Source organism: Cimex lectularius, unplaced genomic scaffold, assembly GCF_000648675.2.
Source record: "Cimex lectularius strain Harlan isolate CLEC.00 unplaced genomic scaffold, Clec_2.1 scaffold143, whole genome shotgun sequence".
NCBI classification, from domain to species: domain Eukaryota; kingdom Metazoa; phylum Arthropoda; class Insecta; order Hemiptera; family Cimicidae; genus Cimex; species Cimex lectularius.
The window spans coordinates 1,025,342-1,044,837 of record NW_019392714.1 but is presented as its reverse complement, the minus strand read 5'-3'; the positions used below and the strand labels follow the sequence as shown (position 1 = coordinate 1,044,837).

Below are 19,496 nucleotides of genomic sequence, written 5' to 3'. Positions count from 1 at the left end.
ACCGAACCGCGAGATTACACGTCCACGGTGGTCTCGTCTTTGATTTAAATCAGATTAATTTTTAAAAAATATCTCATTAATTCTTTTCCTTCCGAGAAACTGTTTTATCTTTTATCGGACTTAGAAAAAAAAACTTCTTAATTTATATGTGGTGTTTAGCGACCGTTAGTCAATGATTATTCGGAGATCGTGAGATACGGTCTGGTGTGACGTAGGTTTTAGAAAAACATTTTCTTCATCGTGCCAACGTTTCGATCTTTATTGAGATCATCTTCAGGGCTCAAAGTGTTTGTTTTCCGTGCAGATGTATCATTCTTGTGTGTCGTGTAGGCACTCTCAACCCGGAAGAATGACACATCTACACGGAAAACAAACACTTTGAGCCCTGAAGATGATCTCAATAAAGATCGAAACGTTGGCACGATAAAGAAAATGTTTTTCTAAAACCTACGTCACACCAGACAGCAACTCACGATTTCCGAATAACTTCTTAATTTAGAGGATTTTTAAAATAAAAATAGAGATATTTTTACACAAATACTTGTATAAAATTAGTCAGCTTCATTGGGATCCCTTTTTCAATATAGGTTTAAAATTTTTACCGTGTAATCTCCATGTCATACCATATGATTGTCGTTATTGATGATGGTGATGATGAAAGTAGGGGCTTATGTTTCACAACCACTGCAGCCTTCTGGCTTATTGTAATTTTCTAGTTCCTCTGTTCATTTTAATCGATTGGATCCTTCTTTTAAGAAGCAATAGGTAATCGTTGCTATAATTCCTTTCCCTGGGTTTTCTTTGTATTCCAAGTTATGTCTCCAGTGACCGGTTGTTTCGCATTCGAAGATTATATGGGTGGCTGTTGTTTCCTTTTCATTGCGTAATCAATAAACGGGCTTATTTTTGAATATGCCCATGTTGTGTAGATTTTTTCTCAGGTACCGGTGACCGGTATGTCCTATCCAACTCTGAGTTTAGCCCTCTCGAACTGTAGCACTGAGCTTGGTGAGGATTATTTTTGCATAAGTTTAATGTGTGCTACTACTAGCTCCCCTAGAGTTTATCCACTTCTCCTTTTGTTTTTTTGGATCTGTGATGTAGGATTCTGTGTTTGTTTTTGTTATCCCGAATGTATGTTCAGGGACTAAACTGCAGATCCTGTTCTTTTTTTTTTTTGCTTCCCAAAATTCCTCTGAGTTCTGGTACGCAACATCAGGTTATTGTGTTTCCCCACGTTTTGGAGATTTTGGATGCATTCACCGACCAGTTTTGATGTGAATTTTTGACAAGCTTATGCTTTAATTGCTTGGCTATTCGATCTTATGAGAATTTTTTTGCCAGTGTAACCTCTTTTAAGATTTTCTAGAGCACTAAGATCAAGATTGATGGCATGTATTTATGCTTTAATCTTGCACTTATGTTTGTAGGATATTTCTAATTTATCTTCAAATTGGGTTCGATGAAGCGATTCTTAAAATCATTATTTTTTATGTTGCATATTTTCTCGTGAATCCATTTGTCGTTGGTTATTATGTGTAATTCAGTTTAATTATACTTCTGGGAGAGGACGTGGTTAGCCGTCAAAATTTATTTTGTATACCTGTGCTGGGCAAGTATGGGCAGCCATGGTTTCATAAACACTTTGTAAATCAGTATTTTATTGTTTTGGCTCATGCCTTCTGAATAATAGAAAGAGTTTCCTAATAAAACCTCCTTGTTGCTGCCTACTAAGTGACTTATGTGAGCACCAAAGTTCAATTGGTAGTCATGTGTGATACCCAACGACTTTCCCTCGAGGTCTTTGTGTTAGTTGGGACCTACTCTTAGTAAATAGTATTAAAATAGTAAAAATTAGTTTTCGAGATGCTCATTTTAAGTTTCCATCATACATAACCGTTTAACTCTTTTAACCTCCATGCTAATGTTTCTAGTAATCGCACTAATTCTCCAAGATGAGTTGTAAAGCACGATGTCATCAGCATAAAAGCTATTTGACAGCATTTTGGTGTAGGCAGGTCAATTAGAAAAATAGAAAAAAGTGTTGGTCCCAGGATTGAGCCCTGGGGCACGCTTGCCTTGATGGTAAAATGGGGTTTATGATGGGCTATGCGAAAGATTATGGAATGTTTTAATAGATATTTATTCCACGTATATACCATTGAAAAAAACGATTATGACTTCTCCGGTTAACAAAGAACCACGATTTAAAGCTGAAATTACATTAAAATAACATGTAATGTAACTGCATAGTTAATAAACAAACATCAAAATGCGTAAGAATCAAAAAACATTCGACTGTTAATTTTTATAATTATCAGTCTCTCTCTCTCTGTCTCTCTCTCTCTCTCACTCTCTCTCTCTCTCCATATATACAAATACAGTAATTGGCTTTGTTGCTAAGGTTCCTGCTTTGCAAGTAGGTTCAAGATTCTAGATCTGATGCATGTATTTATTTATTTCTGTGCTTTTACCTTCTAACTAATGCTGTGTACTTCTTTGACATAAAACGGAGTGTTTCCTGTGGGTGAGGCTGTCGAATAGTGGTTCTTTTTAAAATTTAGTAATGTCCAAATTGCGGCCTAACATTTCAAAATCGTGACTTGGGTGGTATACGTTGAAAATCGAAAAATGTAATTACACAGTTTAATCAGAAAATCTCTCCTCCCCTTCTCTATTTCTCTCGTGATATAAATTGAATAAAGCATAAGTTGCCTTTTTTTCTAAATCTCGATTAGAAATATGCGGTAGGACTGATAAATTATATATCCTGTTTGGCAGATCTTGCTGGAGTACTATTCTGCATTGCAGATACGGTTCAAAGTACTTTATCCTTATAATCTCTACTTCATTCTTCGCTCGTTCACACACACACACACACACACACACACACGCACTTTCTCTCTCTACAAACACAGCTTTTCCGGGGGGAGGGAAGGAAGCAAGCTTCTTCTGTCGTGAGGCTATTACTGCACGTTTCAAAAATCCATAACGTTAATGGCAGTGGTTCAAGCTTGGAGAAGTATTTAAATGCTTTATTTCATGTTTTTATGGCAAAATGTGTCTGGTTTTGTTAAAACAAAATCTCTAAATCCCAAGAGATAAAGTTTAGCTTCCAGAAAAGATTTTTTCATGGTAGGAAGCAGGAATTAGCTTTTGCCCTTGTGTAACCGGATCCGTGTAGAATAGGTGACTTCGGAAAGAGGAAATCATCTCGTAAAGCGATATCACCGCCGAGCGAAGACGGGAAAAAGCAAGGGGCCCGGTGGAAAATAGAGAAAGAGTTACTCTTTCAGAGAGTGACAACCCGACGAGGGACCACTGTTTTTTTTATCCTGGAAGGGAGGGCATAAAAGAGGAAAGGGCAGGGAGTGCGGTGACACAATGGTGGAACGGTGATTGTTTTGGGGGGGTGTTGTTGTTCGTCGGATTAGCCTGCAGACAGTGGGAAAGCTACAGCTGCCGGGCTCACCCTCCGGCTCGCTCTCCTATCTCTCCTTCCCTCTTCTCCCTCCCTCCCGTTCATGAATTGCCAATGGGACGAACCGGGGACGGAATTCCGATGAAACTTATCTACTGAGCTATGATGCTATACTGGCCTCTCTGCCATGTGATTTTCCTCAATTCGCCAAACGTAGAATTTCGCCTATTTAATCCTGAGGCAAGAAAATTTATTCGTCCCAAATATCCAAAATAGTCTTTTATACTCATAACATAACAGCTCCAGCAGGTGGTACATTTTCAAGAAAGTAAGGTTCATAAATTGTCATTCTCATGCTAGTGCTATTTCATTTTTTCTCTATTTCTTTTACTCTTAGTTGAATTTTAAATTATTGGTTGAAATTTGTACTATAAACCAATAATACATTTGACAGTTTATCTTCAATTTTATGTATATTTTGATGGTATTTCGCTAGATTTAGTAAAAACAACGGTTTTTTATTTTTCAATCATTGGGTTTTTGTATTTTAATGTTATTATCATATTCATCAATTTTTGTATTTTCGAAATAATCTGTCGTAGAAGAATGTTTGTCAGAATTATGATTAAATCATCATCGATTGTCGATTTGCCGAATAATACTTTGCCAACAAGCTTAACTTGATTTTTAAGTGTTAAAACGATCACGTGATTTAACTTTAGTGTACTATAATTAGATTCAGTCAATCATGAGACTTGGATAGAATATCCTCATGAGGAGTGATGTGCACTGACAACTGTGAAATATCTTCACACACACACACTTTTTTTTGTGGGGGTCATTTTTTGGTAAAAATCGTGGTTATGACTCTCTCTCTCTCTCTCTCTCACTCCCTCTCTCTCTCTCTCTCTCTCTCTTTCTCTTTCTCTTTCTTTCTTTCTCTCTCTCTCTCTCTTTCTCTCTATCCCTGATTTTCCTATACATAAACCTATTTTTTCAATACGTTATTGGAAGCTAAATTGCCACATAACACCTGTGAAACGGGAAGGAAAAGTTAAATTGCCGTGATGAGGTAAACATGTGGTTATCGACAGCAGAAACTTTCCTCATCCAAAAGGTCAAAATAAAAAAAAGTGAGAATTGTCGCTTCCCTTTTTGAAAAAGCCCTCTGAAAAAAGTTGTAGAGAGTAAAATTTGCGAAAACACGACGGTTCAAGATTTATGTATTCTTGTAAATCGGGAGAGTGATCGATCGGGACCGCGTTTTTTGCCCAAAAATCGCAAATAACTCGAAAACGGTTGGGAAATCGGGCAAAGTGGAAGGTGATCAATTGAAAGCTTAGGAGCTTTACTGAAAGCTACTACACACAGCTCAATTTTTGGAAAAAGTGCGCAAATTGACACCTCCCAGAATTTTTGAATTTACTAATCAGTGACTGAAGCTAGGAAAATGTATTTTTTTCCCCGAGGGTATTTCAACGACGAGGTTATACGAAGCCTCGAGGTTATGATGTTTTTGAAAAACAAAAACAAAAAAACATTCGTATCAGCAGGACCGCTGTATTCGAACCCGAAGCATTTCCCTTACAGCGATGAGCGCCGTTTCAACGCCTAACCCGCATCGGCCACCGACGCCCCTAATTAGAGAAAATGATCCAATGATGCACATTTTACTACAGAAAGAAGAAAAGGAAGCAAGTGAAAGCAAATTAATAAAGTTATAAAACCCGATCGGAACTGAAACGCTAAATCAATAAGGATAATCGGACGGAGTGTCAAGCGGCTGACGATTCATAAAAAGCGGGTTGACGTTAAAATAAAAGGGCCGTTTGTTTATGTATTTATGTTTTTCCAATGGCATGCGGCGTGTGAGTGTCACGTAACACCAAGATGGAGCAGACAGTGCATTAGTATGAAAATCTCTTGGAAGCCGGATTAAAAGATAGGGCCACCTCGAGAAGCCCCCACCCAGGCTAACGTACAATCAAACATTACTTTATAACTCTTTTTACATATTTATGCCCTCCGCCCATCGTTGTATCATTTTATTTTTTAAACATTTATCAACGGAAGGCAATCAGAAGGGAGACGAGCGTTGGCCTCTTTCTTTATGAATGCAATAAACTTTTAATGGATTCCATTTCGGCCTGTTCAATTTTGACGAGCTCTTTTTGGGAGTCAGATGTGCAGAAGTACCTCATACCCGCGAATCTTTATTACACAAAATTTTACGATAAAACTATGCTACTTCATTTAGGAAGGGTTAAATTCAGAGGAGTGATAGACTATTGGTCATTGCCACCTGAGAAAAAATCTTCCCAGATGGGTTATTCAATGATGACCCCATTTGTAAGTTATGCAAGAGTAGGAAGAAATATCAATCTTCGAATACGAAGTAACTCCTTAATGAAGACAACCTGGGATACGAAGTTCCACGCATAGGAATTGTAGCAATGACAGTCAATGCCTAGAACTTCTTTGGAGAAAGATCGTATCGATTGCACTGAACTAAGAAGGAAAGTATAGTAAGCCAGAAGGCTGCAGGGCTTGGGAACATAAACCCCTCCTTTCTAGTATCCATCATCATCATCATCATCATACATCATGGGAAGAAAATAAGAAATTCATACGTTTTGTTTTGTCGGTATTTTCCTGTGCTCCTATCGAGTTATATGACACACTCTCCCCAATAATAATTAATACCGCAATAATAATTTTTAAGTTGCACTACTATCAGAAATGTACTATAAAATGCATCAATTTCATCCTTGTGCTGTAAAAAAAAAAAAAAAATGTCAAATCGATAAATCAGAAGTATATAGAAACTTGACCATGCCATGAGGAATCGCTCCCATGGGTAATGAAATTCTGACCGCTAAACATAAAATTAAAAAAAAAATTAAAAACTTAATTTTATTCCATACTACAAGAGATTCCTGACAACAGTCGGACGGCATAAAGGTTTACGTTAGTTTATTTCATAATCCATTATATTCAGTTGTCTATTGACCAAATTACTTATTTCAATTAATTAATCTTTTTATGTAAGGTTTTTGGTTGAAATGAAAAAGCTAGTGCTACGAGCGGGATTCGAACCCGCTACCTTCGGCTACATACGCCGCTGCTCTACCACTTGAGCTATCGTGACTTCGATCCACTCGGACACCAACTACCCATTTCAATCTACAACCTTTCGAATATAATATATAATCTTATTTCATAATATTTAAATTCCAAAAAAATCAAAATTGTATAATCAAATGTTCAATTTGAAACAATCGGCAAGAGTTGATTATTGATGGCTCCTTCCCCATAAATAAATAAAATATAAAAAACTTCACCCAAAATAAACAAACCCGATATAAACAACAAATTATTTACCAAAATTGGCTCACTAATACTATCGGTTAAATAAAATTTAGTCGAACTTAATGGTCTTTATTTTCAAGTTTATGCAATTATTTTCGAAATATTAAAGGATAGCAGTATTATATATTATTTTATTAATTTTTTATTGCTTTATTTATAAGTTTAGAGCATTTATTTTAAGTTTTGTAAATGTTAATGGTTGAGTAGATTAATTCCTTCATAGTTGTTCGGACAAAAACTCCCAATTTGTGGTATTATGTACTATTAAAAATGTTATTAATAATTGTTCCAGTGTTAAGGGTTAATTTAGCACCGAGTAAGAATTTGTGTTGTGGGTGTCTTTGTGGGATGGCCGGGAACAGGCGCATGGCTGCCGCTGAACCGGTCCCAAACTATAAATACCAGGGCCCCCTGAATTCAGTCCCCATCTTGTTAACCTTTGTTTTCTCTCTCTTTCTCTCAGGTATGAATCCACGCAAGCAGAGACGAGAACGGACCACGTTCACGAGGGCACAACTCGACGTTTTAGAGGCTTTATTCGCCAAGACGCGTTACCCGGACATCTTCATGAGGGAGGAGGTGGCGCTGAAGATCAACCTGCCGGAGTCCAGAGTTCAGGTAAGAAGACGGATTTGAACCGTAGCCACCTTTTGATCGGTCATATATACCTCCGACTGGCAGGACGAGCCCCAATCATTAGTGCACACACAGGTCTGCCATTGTGGCCCGTGTTTGCCCCTGATGTGTTCATCCTAACCAAACAGTAGCCTCTTCTATTCTCGTTGTACACCGTTCCATTTGTCAAACTCATGTCGGCAGAGGTTCCGAATACAAATAAATCCCTTTATGCTGCCGGTGGTTTCCTTTTAACGGGATTTTTAGTCCAACATCGGTTTCCGGCTTATTTTTTTCCCGTCTGTTATAATCGATTCGTACAAGAACACAATTACGACAAATGAGGAATTTATAGAAAAACGTCACTGAGTAATAGTACTTTAGCCAAAATTTAAGTCCTAAACACTCCCCAGAGAAGGTTAACTTAAGTTTAAACACAATTTGATTATTAGGAGATCGTGAGATGCGGTCTGGTGTGACCTAGGTTTAGAAAAACATTTTCTTTATCCTGCCAATGTTTCGATTTTTATTGAGATCGTCTTCAGGGCCTCGGATTTATAACATTGTTTAAATTTTACAAATGAATTTATACAATGGTAGAAATTTTAGATTAAAAAATGAATTTATACAATGCTAGAAAAGTTTGGATTAAAAAAAATGAATTTATAGAATGCTAGAAAATTTTTAGATTCATTTTCACTAATCTAAAAAAAATTCATTTTTACTTTTATTAGTTCCGCTTGACCAAATAAATTATTTTGAATTAATTAATCTTTAATTAAGGTTTGGGTTGAGATAAAAAAAAGCAGGGCCACAAGAGGATTCGAACCCACTACCTTCGGCTGGTCTTCGATCCACTAGGACACCAACTTCCCATCTCAACCCCACCGTTTGAATTTTCCCTCCTTTTTACCATTTTTCGAATCGTGCTTGTGACACTGACTTTTTTATCTCAACCAAAACCTTAATTAAAGATTAATTAATTGGAAAAAATTCATTTTTTTAATCTAAAATTTTTCTAGCATTGTATAACTTCAACTTCATCTTTTTTAATCTAAAATATTCTAGCATTGTATAAATTCATTTTTTCACATCCTACATGTATTTGTAAAATTTAAACAATGTTTGTAAATCCCAGGCTCTGAAGATGATCTTAATAAAGATCGAACGTTGGCACGTAAAGAAAAAGTTTTTCTAAAACCTACGTCATACCAGACCGCATCTCACGATCTCCAAATAATCATTGACTAACTGTCACTAAACACCACACATTTAAACAAACTTTTAATTTGTAACTTACAATATTTCATACTGCGCTATAACCATCCCAAAACACTAGAAGCAAAGAGAACATCTATTATTGTTTTTGTCACTTAGCGGACATGGTTTCTCTGAGAATTTGAATAATTATGTATTTATACCAAAAAGGTATAATTAAATTGGATAAGAAATATTTTTTTCCAAAATGCAATAGTTGTTTGCCATGTTTTGGTAAAGTTGTAAATGGAATGACTAGTCTCCCAGTTTATTCCCCCAGTCACTAGTTTTCTATAATTTTGAGAGTAAACTATCAATTTTTAGGTAGTATTTCACAAGTTGGTCTGGTCACCTGATTTGAAAATTATGAGTTGCCATACAGTTCATGAATGTTGGCGATGGCAGTTTTTGGTATATTTGAAGCACGAATATTTAGAATATTTTTGGAATAAACCCTGTATCACCCTGCTCAAGGAATATATTTGATTATGAATAAAAAATTCTCAACTGGTAAGCAGAGAAATTAGACCCTGCCTTAAACAACCATTTGTGAACTCGTCGGCCGTAAACACGCCTACTGTTAAATCGCCAGGATCAAACGTTCGGATTGAAGTCGCATTTGACGTCATAAAGCGTCTGAACAATGAAAGGGAGATTTAAAAGGGAGTTGATCTAATCATGCTGATGAAAGGCGGTCTTTTCCCTGATGGGATGAGGCTTTGATATTAATGGGGCATGATAAGAAGAGTTATTGTGCAGGTAGGGTGGTCACCTGCCCGCTCAAAGTACTCCTGCTAATTGGCGAGGGAGTGCGCCGTCGCTTGATAAGAGATGCTAACAACTAACAACCCCGCTAACAACGTACGCACACCCTCCGACGATTAGGACGAGACTCTTAAATGCCTTTAACAAATTGGCTTTCCCGATTGTTCCCCTTCATCTCTTCAGGCTTGCTCCCTCACATTGTGAGGTATTCTGCATATTATCTCTTCTGTAGGCTCACACATTTTTCTGGTGCCTCCTCATTAAGATTTATTAATAAAGAATTACACAAAAAGTAATATTTACATCATGGTGGAGTACTAGTGATGTATTGGGTTGCTTCACATGAATAGTACGTTTCCAAGGTACAGGTTTTTTAGTGAAATTACTATATAAATACAAAATCATTTTATTCGAAGCATTTGGCTTAATTTTCTACACAGTTTTCCCAACGCTTGACCAACTTTTTATGCCGGAACTGAAGAATTTAATTTATTTTTAATTAATTAATTTTAAATTAAACAAAATCTGAAAACGCTTTTTGGCCTTGAACACCATTTTCAAAAAAATTTCCTTTGACGAAGTTGTCTAAATTTTTAAACAGGTGAAAATCTGCTGGAGAATGAGGTAGATGCTGAAGAACTTCGTAGCTTAGATCTTTCAATTTGTTCACAGTATGTTTTGAAATATGAGGCCTGGCGTTGTCGTGGAGGAGTATAGGACTTTTCCGATTTAACATGCGGGTTGTTTTTTTTATGCATTTCGTCAATTTCCTTGTAGTGCTATGTAGAGGTAATGGTCTCACCCCTAGGCAAAAAGGAGTAGTCAATAATTCCAACCATGGACCAACATACGGTCACCACAAATTTCTTTGGGTGTAAATTTGGTTTTGGCTTGTGTGATCTTTCGTCGATGTTTAACCACTGCCCTGACCGAGGCTGATTGTCATATGCAATTCATTGTTCATCGCAAGTAGTTATTTTTTCAAGAAAAGGCTCGGTTTTTGCCTGGCGAGCAACGAAACGCATGTCACAAAGCGGTCTTGCCACTGTCGCTCAGTAAGCTCCATACATCAAGCTTTTTGACTTTTCCTATGTTCCTTAATTGTCTTGACACTGTAGCTGCACAGTGCTGGCAGTCCTCTGACTGTTTGATACTGGTTTTCTTCCACCTGAAGCTTTAGGACATCTTTCAATTAATTAATCTTTATGGAAGGTATTGGTTCAGATAAAAAAAAGTCAGTGCCACGAGCGGGATTCGAAACCACGACCTTCGGCTTAATACGCCGCTGTTCTACCACCTGAGCTATCGTGACTTCGATCCACTCGGACACATTTGGAAGTGCAAAGAGCAGTGGTGTATTTTGCCGAAGGTAGTGGGTTCGAATCACGCTCCTGGCAATGGCTTTTTTATCTCAACCAATACCTTACATAAAGATTAATTAATTGAAAGATGTTATTTGGTCAATCGGTTCACGAAATCTAATGGACATAAGGTCATCGTTGTCAAGTAAAGTTGGAGGTCTTCCGCGGGGCTCGTTTTCCAATTTGATATTCCCTTCCGAAAACTTTGCAAACCAACGGCGAATGGTCCGTTCATTTACACTTCCTTCCCCAAACGGCTAACTGATGTTTCTTGTAGCCTCAGCTACCGAATGACCGAATTTAAACTCGTCAAGGAATATTACACGAAAATCGTGTTTCCGTGTTCATATTTGGTGCTATACTAAAAAGTATATAATGGATTGGGGAGCTCATTATTATAAACAAAAGTGAAGGATTAATACCTGCTTAATTATAATATGTAAACAATTGGAAGTAAACAACAGAAAATCGCTATATACTCCCTGAATTTCAGAAACTATAAAATCGGACATTTCATGTGAAACAACCCAATATTTTTGTTGCATTAGGGTGCCAAATTGTCTGTTTGTTAGCCTGCTTAATAAAATAAAATTCTATGTATTTATTTCTATAGAAACTCACGAGTGATTTGTTTTGTTTTAGGTATGGTTCAAAAACCGACGAGCCAAATGTCGCCAGCAGCTCCAACAGCAACAGCAACAGCAGGCGGCTGCGGGCACGAAGAACAGCGCCGGTGGTAACAAGTCATCCAACAAATCCATAAAGTCTTCGCCGTGCTCCCCGATCGGCTTGGACGAAGTCAAAACAGAGCCGCTGGTCAAAACGTGCTCCCCGATCGGCGGAGGAAGTGCAGCGAGTTCGGGCGTCGGGACTCCGAGTCCCCCTCTGACTCCGGCGTATCCGCAGCACAGCACCGACCTGCCGGCATGGTGCTGGAGCCAGGGGCAGAACTACCCCCAGGGCTACTCGTACTACGGGAACGTGCACGATTACTTCCCTCCTCCTGGACCGTCCCAGCAGGTTTACGGAGGCGGTGCCGCTTCCGGCTACGATTACCACCATCACGGCCATCATCCGACCAGCTACGCTCCTCCGCCGAACAGGCAGACCGACTGTGCTCACGAACCGCCGGCTCACACTTACATGCACGATAAGTACCCTGTCGTCTAGTCCTCAATAAACATATCCTGTAAATAATTCTGCTTTGTTGTCCTTTTTTGTGATATGTTATCTGGACAAACAATATTTGTTGTGTAAAAGAGGCACTGAACAAAGTGGAATAGGACGATGAGGAAATCGTAATTTTTTAGTTTGTTTTTCGCGTCGACAAGACAAGTTATTTCATTTTGTTTTTGTCAAGTGACTTTCTTATTTAAATGTGAAGCAGTTGTAAATAATTTTATTACTATATAAATAAAATATGTAAATACGGTTAGATGTTTCGAAAAGTATAAAAGACAAAAAAAAGACAAAAAAACATAAACAAAAAAAAACGATTTTCTTTATTTTAAATTCATTTTATTTTATGAAGATTCAAGAATAACCATGTGTTACTTTTTTAAAGGCCTATCATTTGTCAATAACAAACATATATATAATTTAGAAAATATACTACTACGGCCTAGATTCAACGGTATCAATGACGGTACTGTTGACACTCGAAAATCAAGGCCTCAACTTAATATGTGTTTACTGCAAATATTAGGCCTAATTCTTGATGATATTTTGCAATTTAAATATTTTAAAACGAGAAGTGTAACATTCGAAGTAAATATTGTGTAAATGTAAAAAAAAATATATATACAAGAATATATTTGATTTATAAATAAAATTTAACTATATATAAATATATAAAATTTTTATATGAAAATGTGAAAAAAAAATATCTCAAACGATTCGCCTCAAAAGATGTATTCTATGAGAAGTTGACGCTAATTTATTTAAATCACACAAAGTAAAAAAATCAGTTTAAATTGGTTTATTAAAAAAGTAAAAAAAAAGATTTGTGATATTTTTTTACCTTTACCATTCTCCCGATTTATTACTATGTTTGTGCTGTGTTCTTCTAACATGTAGAAGGTAAGTATTAATTAAATTAATTATACCATTTATCTATCGTCTTGCTTGATTTGAAAAAGTCAGTGTCACGAGCGGGATTCGAACCCACGACCTTCTGCTACATCCGCCGCTGTTCTAACCACTTGAGCTATCGTTACTTCAATGGTTAGAGCAGCAGCTTATTCAACTGAACATCGTGGGTTCGAAACCCGCTCGTGACACTTGCTTTTTCATCTCAACCAAGATCTTAGATAAAAAGTATAATTAAACAATTAATGCGGGCAATTATGTCGTCAAGTGTTCATTTTTATGCAAAGAAGGTAAGTGCAGACTGAAACATTTTATTCAATTTGCTGAAATTATGAAGTGAAAACGTAATACTTTATAAGAGGTTTTGAAGCATTACTAAATATGGAAATATAATTAATTAATTAATCTTTATGAAAGGTATTGGTTGAAATGAAAAAGTTAATGTCACGAGCGGGATTCGAACCCACGACCTTCCGCTAAATCCGCCGCTGCTCTAATCACATGAGCTATCGTTACTTCAATGGTTAGAGCAGCAGCGTATTCAACTGAAGATCGTGGGTTCGAATCCCGCTCTTGACACTTGATTTTTCATCTCAAGACCGTAGATAAAAAGTATAATTAAACAATTAATGCGGGCAATTACGTCGTCAAGTATTAATTTTTATGCAAAGAATGTAAGTGCAGACTCAATATATTTTATCCATTTTGCTGAAAATATGAAGTGAAAACTTAATATTTTATAAGAGATTTTGAATCATACTAAATATGGCAATTTAAACAATTAATTAATCTTTATGTAAGTTATTGGTTGAAATTAAAAAGTTAACAAGTTAGTAAAAAGTTACCTTCGGGTTCGAATCCCGCTCGTGACACTTTTTCATATAATTAATATAATATTCGCCGATGAAAAACACACTGTTAGGAGCGTATTATGGGCGTATGAAATAGAATCGTACACACACATTGTACTATGAGATGGTTGTATAATTATGTTCATCATTGAATAGTGCACAAACGGTATGGCAATTTTTACTATGGTACTGGACACAAAGATAGATATTTTAGATATCCCATAATTATTCAGAAATCGTAAGATGCGGTCTGGTGTGATGTAGGTTTCAGAAAAACATTTTCTTTATAATGCCGACGTTTCGATGGCACTCTCAACACGACACGCAAGAATGGCACAATTACACAGAAGACAAACACTTTGAGCCCTGAAGATGATCTCAATAAAGATCGAAACGTTGGCAAGATAAAGAAAATGTTTTTCTGAAACCTACCTGACACCAGACCGCATCTCACGATTTCTGAATAATTATCGATTAACGGTCACTAATCACCACACATATCTCATAATTTTAACTCTGTTTTAGATAGACAGAATTTGAAGGTTGTAGTATGCTACATGTACAGTATTGACTCAGTTGAACAATAATTAGAACATATACAGTACATACTTCTATTTTACGCCATACGGTGTATGTAAGAGTCGCTATATCTCAAAATAGTATACTTGGAAAAATTGTAGAAACTTTACCATTTCGGGAAACATTGGAAGTCAAACATTTCGTATTAACTTCATTAACAGGATAATGTACATTTAATGAGGTAGAAAAGTGTAAAAATCGCTAAACGAGTCAGGATATAAGTCAAAGACCGTACGGGAGATACAACGTACCATATACAACCCAATTAACTGTTCGAAATCCACCTAAAAACGATTGTGAGATTTCTTCTACAGGCTACTTCTTCTACTTCTAATCAGACCAGTAATTTGGTCTGTCAATCTTTGCTGATTTGGCTTGTCAGATGCTTCTCGGCATTTCAGGGATCATCTTTTCAGTGATGGTTCAGGGAAAAGTAAGGAAATGATTGATAAAACAGGTGAAGATAAGTATAAGTAAATAGGTAACTACAATTATCAGATTTGCACTTACAGAATAAAGTGTGTTGATTTATGCTTATTGTCTGACCTGCCAAACAGCTAGTTTAGGCAGACCAAAAGATCGATAGATTCGGTAAAGATCGAATAACCTAAAACTAATATTTTAGACCTACAATTAGAAAAAGAATTTACGTTTCCTTTATTAAAGAACGACGCAAGAGTATTTCTGTTTACAGCTGGTCATATTTAGCATAAAACGTTAATCCTATTCGCCCATACAAATTTTTAATGCCGGGGCAAATCTGATTTTAAAACAGTTTTTATAGCCATTAGCTAATAACCATATATTTATACGACCGTTTTGTGTTTGGAGAATATGAACGAGAGATTATCCAGCAAGGCAACAGTGTCGCTGATTCTTTAATGGTGACATTCCAGAAGAGTCTGAAAAGTGGACTTTTTTAGGTGTACTAATAAATCAATGTTTAACGATATTTGTACGTCATTGCGTTTTCTATACCTGAATCTAAACATACAGGAAATATGTATTTCTCCTGGCTTTATGGGTTAGATATTAGCCAAAGTATCATTTATTAGTTATACACCATACCTGTCTTTATTATTCGAACGTATCGGGAGATGTGGATTAAAACCATTTACATCTCTTAAATTGCTCTGGAAAAGTCCACATTCTTCCCATTATTCGGGTCGCCCAGAGCACCAAGACATTCACCCCACACGACACCGAGAACAGGACAACCGCCCACAAGATGTCTAGAACGAAGTATGAAATTTCTTGTTGAGGTCTGCGGGATGGTGAACCGGTAGCCTTTCTCGGTCATCTTGAGTGGCCTATCCTCCGAGTTTTACTTATAACAGTACTATTTACAAAATAACTTATGACTTCACCGAAGAAGGCGCAATTCTTCTGATAGACCAAACTAGGAGAATCAGCGTGATACGTTATGCGTATCAAATTAGCCTCCGAGTAGCAACGGGGGTAGGTAGCATTAATTTAAGTCACATCTATCCGTGTTTAAATAATTCCAGCAGATCCAAACAATGGTTTATACAATTATTATATCATAAATATATATTATTACATATTATGTGATAAATCAATGTATGTATATTTATTACATACGAAAATTGGGTGATTCTAAATTTTGTATCCTCACAGACTGTCGAAGCATTGTAGAAAGATAAATAACATTACCCCAGAATATAAATGCAGAAACAATATTTTGCCCAAATCTGTAAGAAAATGCTTGAGACAAAAATCATGGGAAAAAGGGTGGCATTGTGTTGGGTGAAAGGGCATGCAGGTTTATGGCAAAATGAAACGGTGGACGCACTTGCAAAGGAGGCTGCAACATCAGGTCCAACTCTTGACATTAAAATTCCTAAAGATGACGGGAAAAACTTTTTGGAAAAGTTTTGTAGAAATCTGTGGCAAGAAAAATACAACGCATCAAAGGTTGGCAATTATTACAGGTCACTGTTCCCTGAGCTCAAGAAAAAACCATGGTTTTCGGAAGGNATTTAGAAATCGTGAGATGCGGTCTGGTGTGATGTAGGTTTCAGAAAAACATTTTCTTTATCGTGCCAACGTTTCGATCTTTATTGAGATCATCTTCAGGACTCACAGTGTCCGTCAAAGTGTCTTCTGTGTAATTGTGCCATTCTTGCGTGTCGTGTCGAGAGTGCCCATGTATATCAATATATCTTATGAATCAATAGATTCATTTTTGGCCCTTTTAATGCCGAGTAAATTTCCAGCTTTGGCACGAATCACGTCCTTTAAACGTCTTTGCATTCCATGGAATAAATTTCTGGTAAAACCCTGCGAAATTTTTTCCCATTCATCAAGAATAGTTGTTTCCAACTCTTTTAGGGTATTAGGTAGGATTTGGGTTTCGCCATCGTACTCGTCGCTTACGTCGGTCCCAAATGTGTTCGATTGGGTTCAAATCTGGACTTCGATCTGGCCACTAAATTCCACCCTAATGAGGTGGGAAGAACCTTGTAGGTAATAACCTACAATACGTGTTGTATAGGGGCCTGCCATTATCCTGCATTAGTAAGAATCTCATCGATGTGGGGGTGAATGGCACTACATGTTCGTCGATTATGTCTTGTAAGTACGTCTGGGAGGTTAGAGATCTTCCCCGCACAACAGCCAATTTGGGGCGTACGTCCAAGTACATGCCACGCCAGAACATCAATGACCCACCGTGAAATGCCACTTGAGGAACCATAAAGCATGTGTTGTCCTGAGCGTCTCCATATGGAATTTCGCCCATCTGAAGATTTGAGGCCAGCTCCCACCTCATCTGTAAAGAGTACTCGTCCTCAACCTTCCAATGTTCAATTCACATGTTCCCTTGCAAATTGAATCCAGGCCGTTTTCTGAGCTGGTCTACGAGCCAGGTGCCGGGCTCTGAGGGAATTTTTATTTCTTCTTACAATCTTGGAGGAAATCGACAGATTTCGGATTTGTCTTATCAGATTTCTAATCTCATATCCAGTAAAGCTGCGGCTACAGTGAGCCTGATGACGGATGAATCTGTCTTCTCTTTCATCTGGAGACCTAGGTCGATTCTGTCCTGGCCTTCTAGTGTGAAGCCATGTTTCTCTGAAGTTTCCTTTATATTGTAGAGTGATTTGTACTCAACCTCCTGGCGACTTCGCGCCGGCTGCATCCTTCCCAATACAATGTTATGACCCTGACACTGTCATACTCACTCAAAAGCCTGACTGGAGCCATTAAAAAAGGAATAAGAATAAGATTAATATCAAATGAAATGAACAAAGGAAAAAAATTAACAGAAAGCGATCTTCACGCGTAGGAGAATGGAAGGGCGCAATGCTACTTTTTGTGCAAATGGGATTAATCGGTACAAAAGTAAACAAAGTAAGTAAACATACTACATATATAACGGGCTACCATCGTACTCCATATTCCGATGGTAAACGATCACCCATCCACATAATACCTATAACCTAAAGCACCCGTATCCATTATCGTTCTCGCAGATAAATACAGTTATATTTCATCTTTACAATTTACAGGGTGCCATGCGCCTATAACTAAACGAGACCACGGACAGTCAGGGTATTTGGTACTCCGTCGACAGGTCTGTTTTCATTCAAACAAAGTCAACCAACATTCTCACTAATAAATACATAATCTGTAATTATAAAACATAAAATATGAGACGAGGGGTTGGTTATATGCATTCCCTACTCTCAGATTGACTGGTCTGAAGGTAGACCACACCGTACTCTATGGACTTTTAAAGAACTACAGTCCACTAGTAGGAGACGGGCTTTAATCGGCTCATTACAATGGGGCACCGTTGTCCCTATTTTTTTTATTGATATCTTAAAACTGACATTGCACAGGATTTATTTAACTTATATGAAGGACATTATTGGTGGACCGAGGGATACAATTACGCTTTTTGACGTATTGTATCTTCAGCATTTGATCAAGAAGTAAATATTACGAAATAGAGCGGCAACATCATTAATAATTCACATAAACAATAAGTGATTTAAATAAGTGCCCAGAATTTTCATAGAGTCGATAAATTTAATCAAAAATTGTAATATTTAGTTGAAGCTGTTTACAATGCAAATAACTATAAAATGGTTACACTAGGCGTCCATAATTAATTTTGACAGAACCCACTTGGCAAATTGATTAATTAATTATTATTAATCATAATTAATAATAAATAAAATAACACTGTATAACACTAACTATAATTAATCCATATTTGCTTAGTGGTCATAATTGACCACATTTGTTATTCTAATTAATTATTCTTTTTTCTAAGATTTTTGGCTGAGACAAAAAATTGAAGTCACGATATCTCAAGTTGTTAAAGCAGCGGCGTATTGAGCCGAAAGTTGTGGGTTCGAATCCCGCTCATGACACTAATTTTTCGTCTCAGCCAAAAACCTTAGAAAAAAGAATAATTATTTGGACTAACTATAATTTGGTTGACGAGAGATTGATCTGGTTATAAGCAAGGTAAGGCACCGGCACATGGATGGCCACACTGAAACGCGTCTGACAGATTTCACTTAGGAAAGGCCGACCAGGATGATCGGAAACGACCAAAATACATTCACCACCCCAAAGACCTCAAAAGAACAAGCAAATTGATGGATTTTTCTTTAATCGCTCAAGAATACGGTAGAAAAGGTGACACATGTGCACCTGCTTTTGGGCCAAAGCCCGCGCAGGTGCCCCTTATGCAGAGAAAGGTTGCTCGATGTGTCCCACATAATAGAGGCGTGTCATGCCTTGGCTCCATACAGAGAGCGTGCAGGCATGCCGCCGGACTTATGAAGAGTTCTCGAACACGGTAGCGAGTTTCAGAGTCCCCTGTTCCGCTTTTTAGGGGAAATTGGGTTTTTTACTGTATATAATATGTCTTATGTGTTGTGTCTATATGTTTTGTCTGAGTGCATGTATTTATTAGCGTGAATGGCAAGGGGTGAGGGTGAAATATAACGTCATCATCGCCCCTCGAACGTGGAGAGCGTAAGAGTGTGTGTTCGGGGTCGATGGCGGAATATTTATAAAAGTACCCCATCGACCCCCCAGTCTAGATTAGTTCAAGTATAGGTCGGTGGAGGAATATCAAGCACTCTACCGACCAAACGGAATGAGTGTACTGTATGGATGTATTTATGTGTATGAATGTATTTATTTGTATGA

The 19,496-nt window shown here is 37.3% G+C and overlaps 1 protein-coding gene across 5 annotated transcripts in view; it reads left to right on the top strand.

Annotated features, from left to right (window-relative positions):
• The window catches only part of LOC106672803 (homeotic protein ocelliless-like), a 131,705-nt gene extending 119,451 nt beyond the window's left edge, over positions 1–12,254 (top strand). For all 5 annotated transcript variants that reach the window (XM_024226477.1, XM_014404514.2, XM_014404515.2 and 2 more), the window contains 2 exons: positions 7,254–7,408; positions 11,431–12,254. In XM_024226477.1, coding sequence (XP_024082245.1) covers positions 7,254–7,408; positions 11,431–11,958 — 683 coding nt within the window. In that variant the 3' untranslated portion in view covers positions 11,959–12,254. The remainder of the gene's footprint in view (positions 1–7,253; positions 7,409–11,430) is intronic.
• Positions 12,255–19,496: the final 7,242 nt, after the last annotated feature.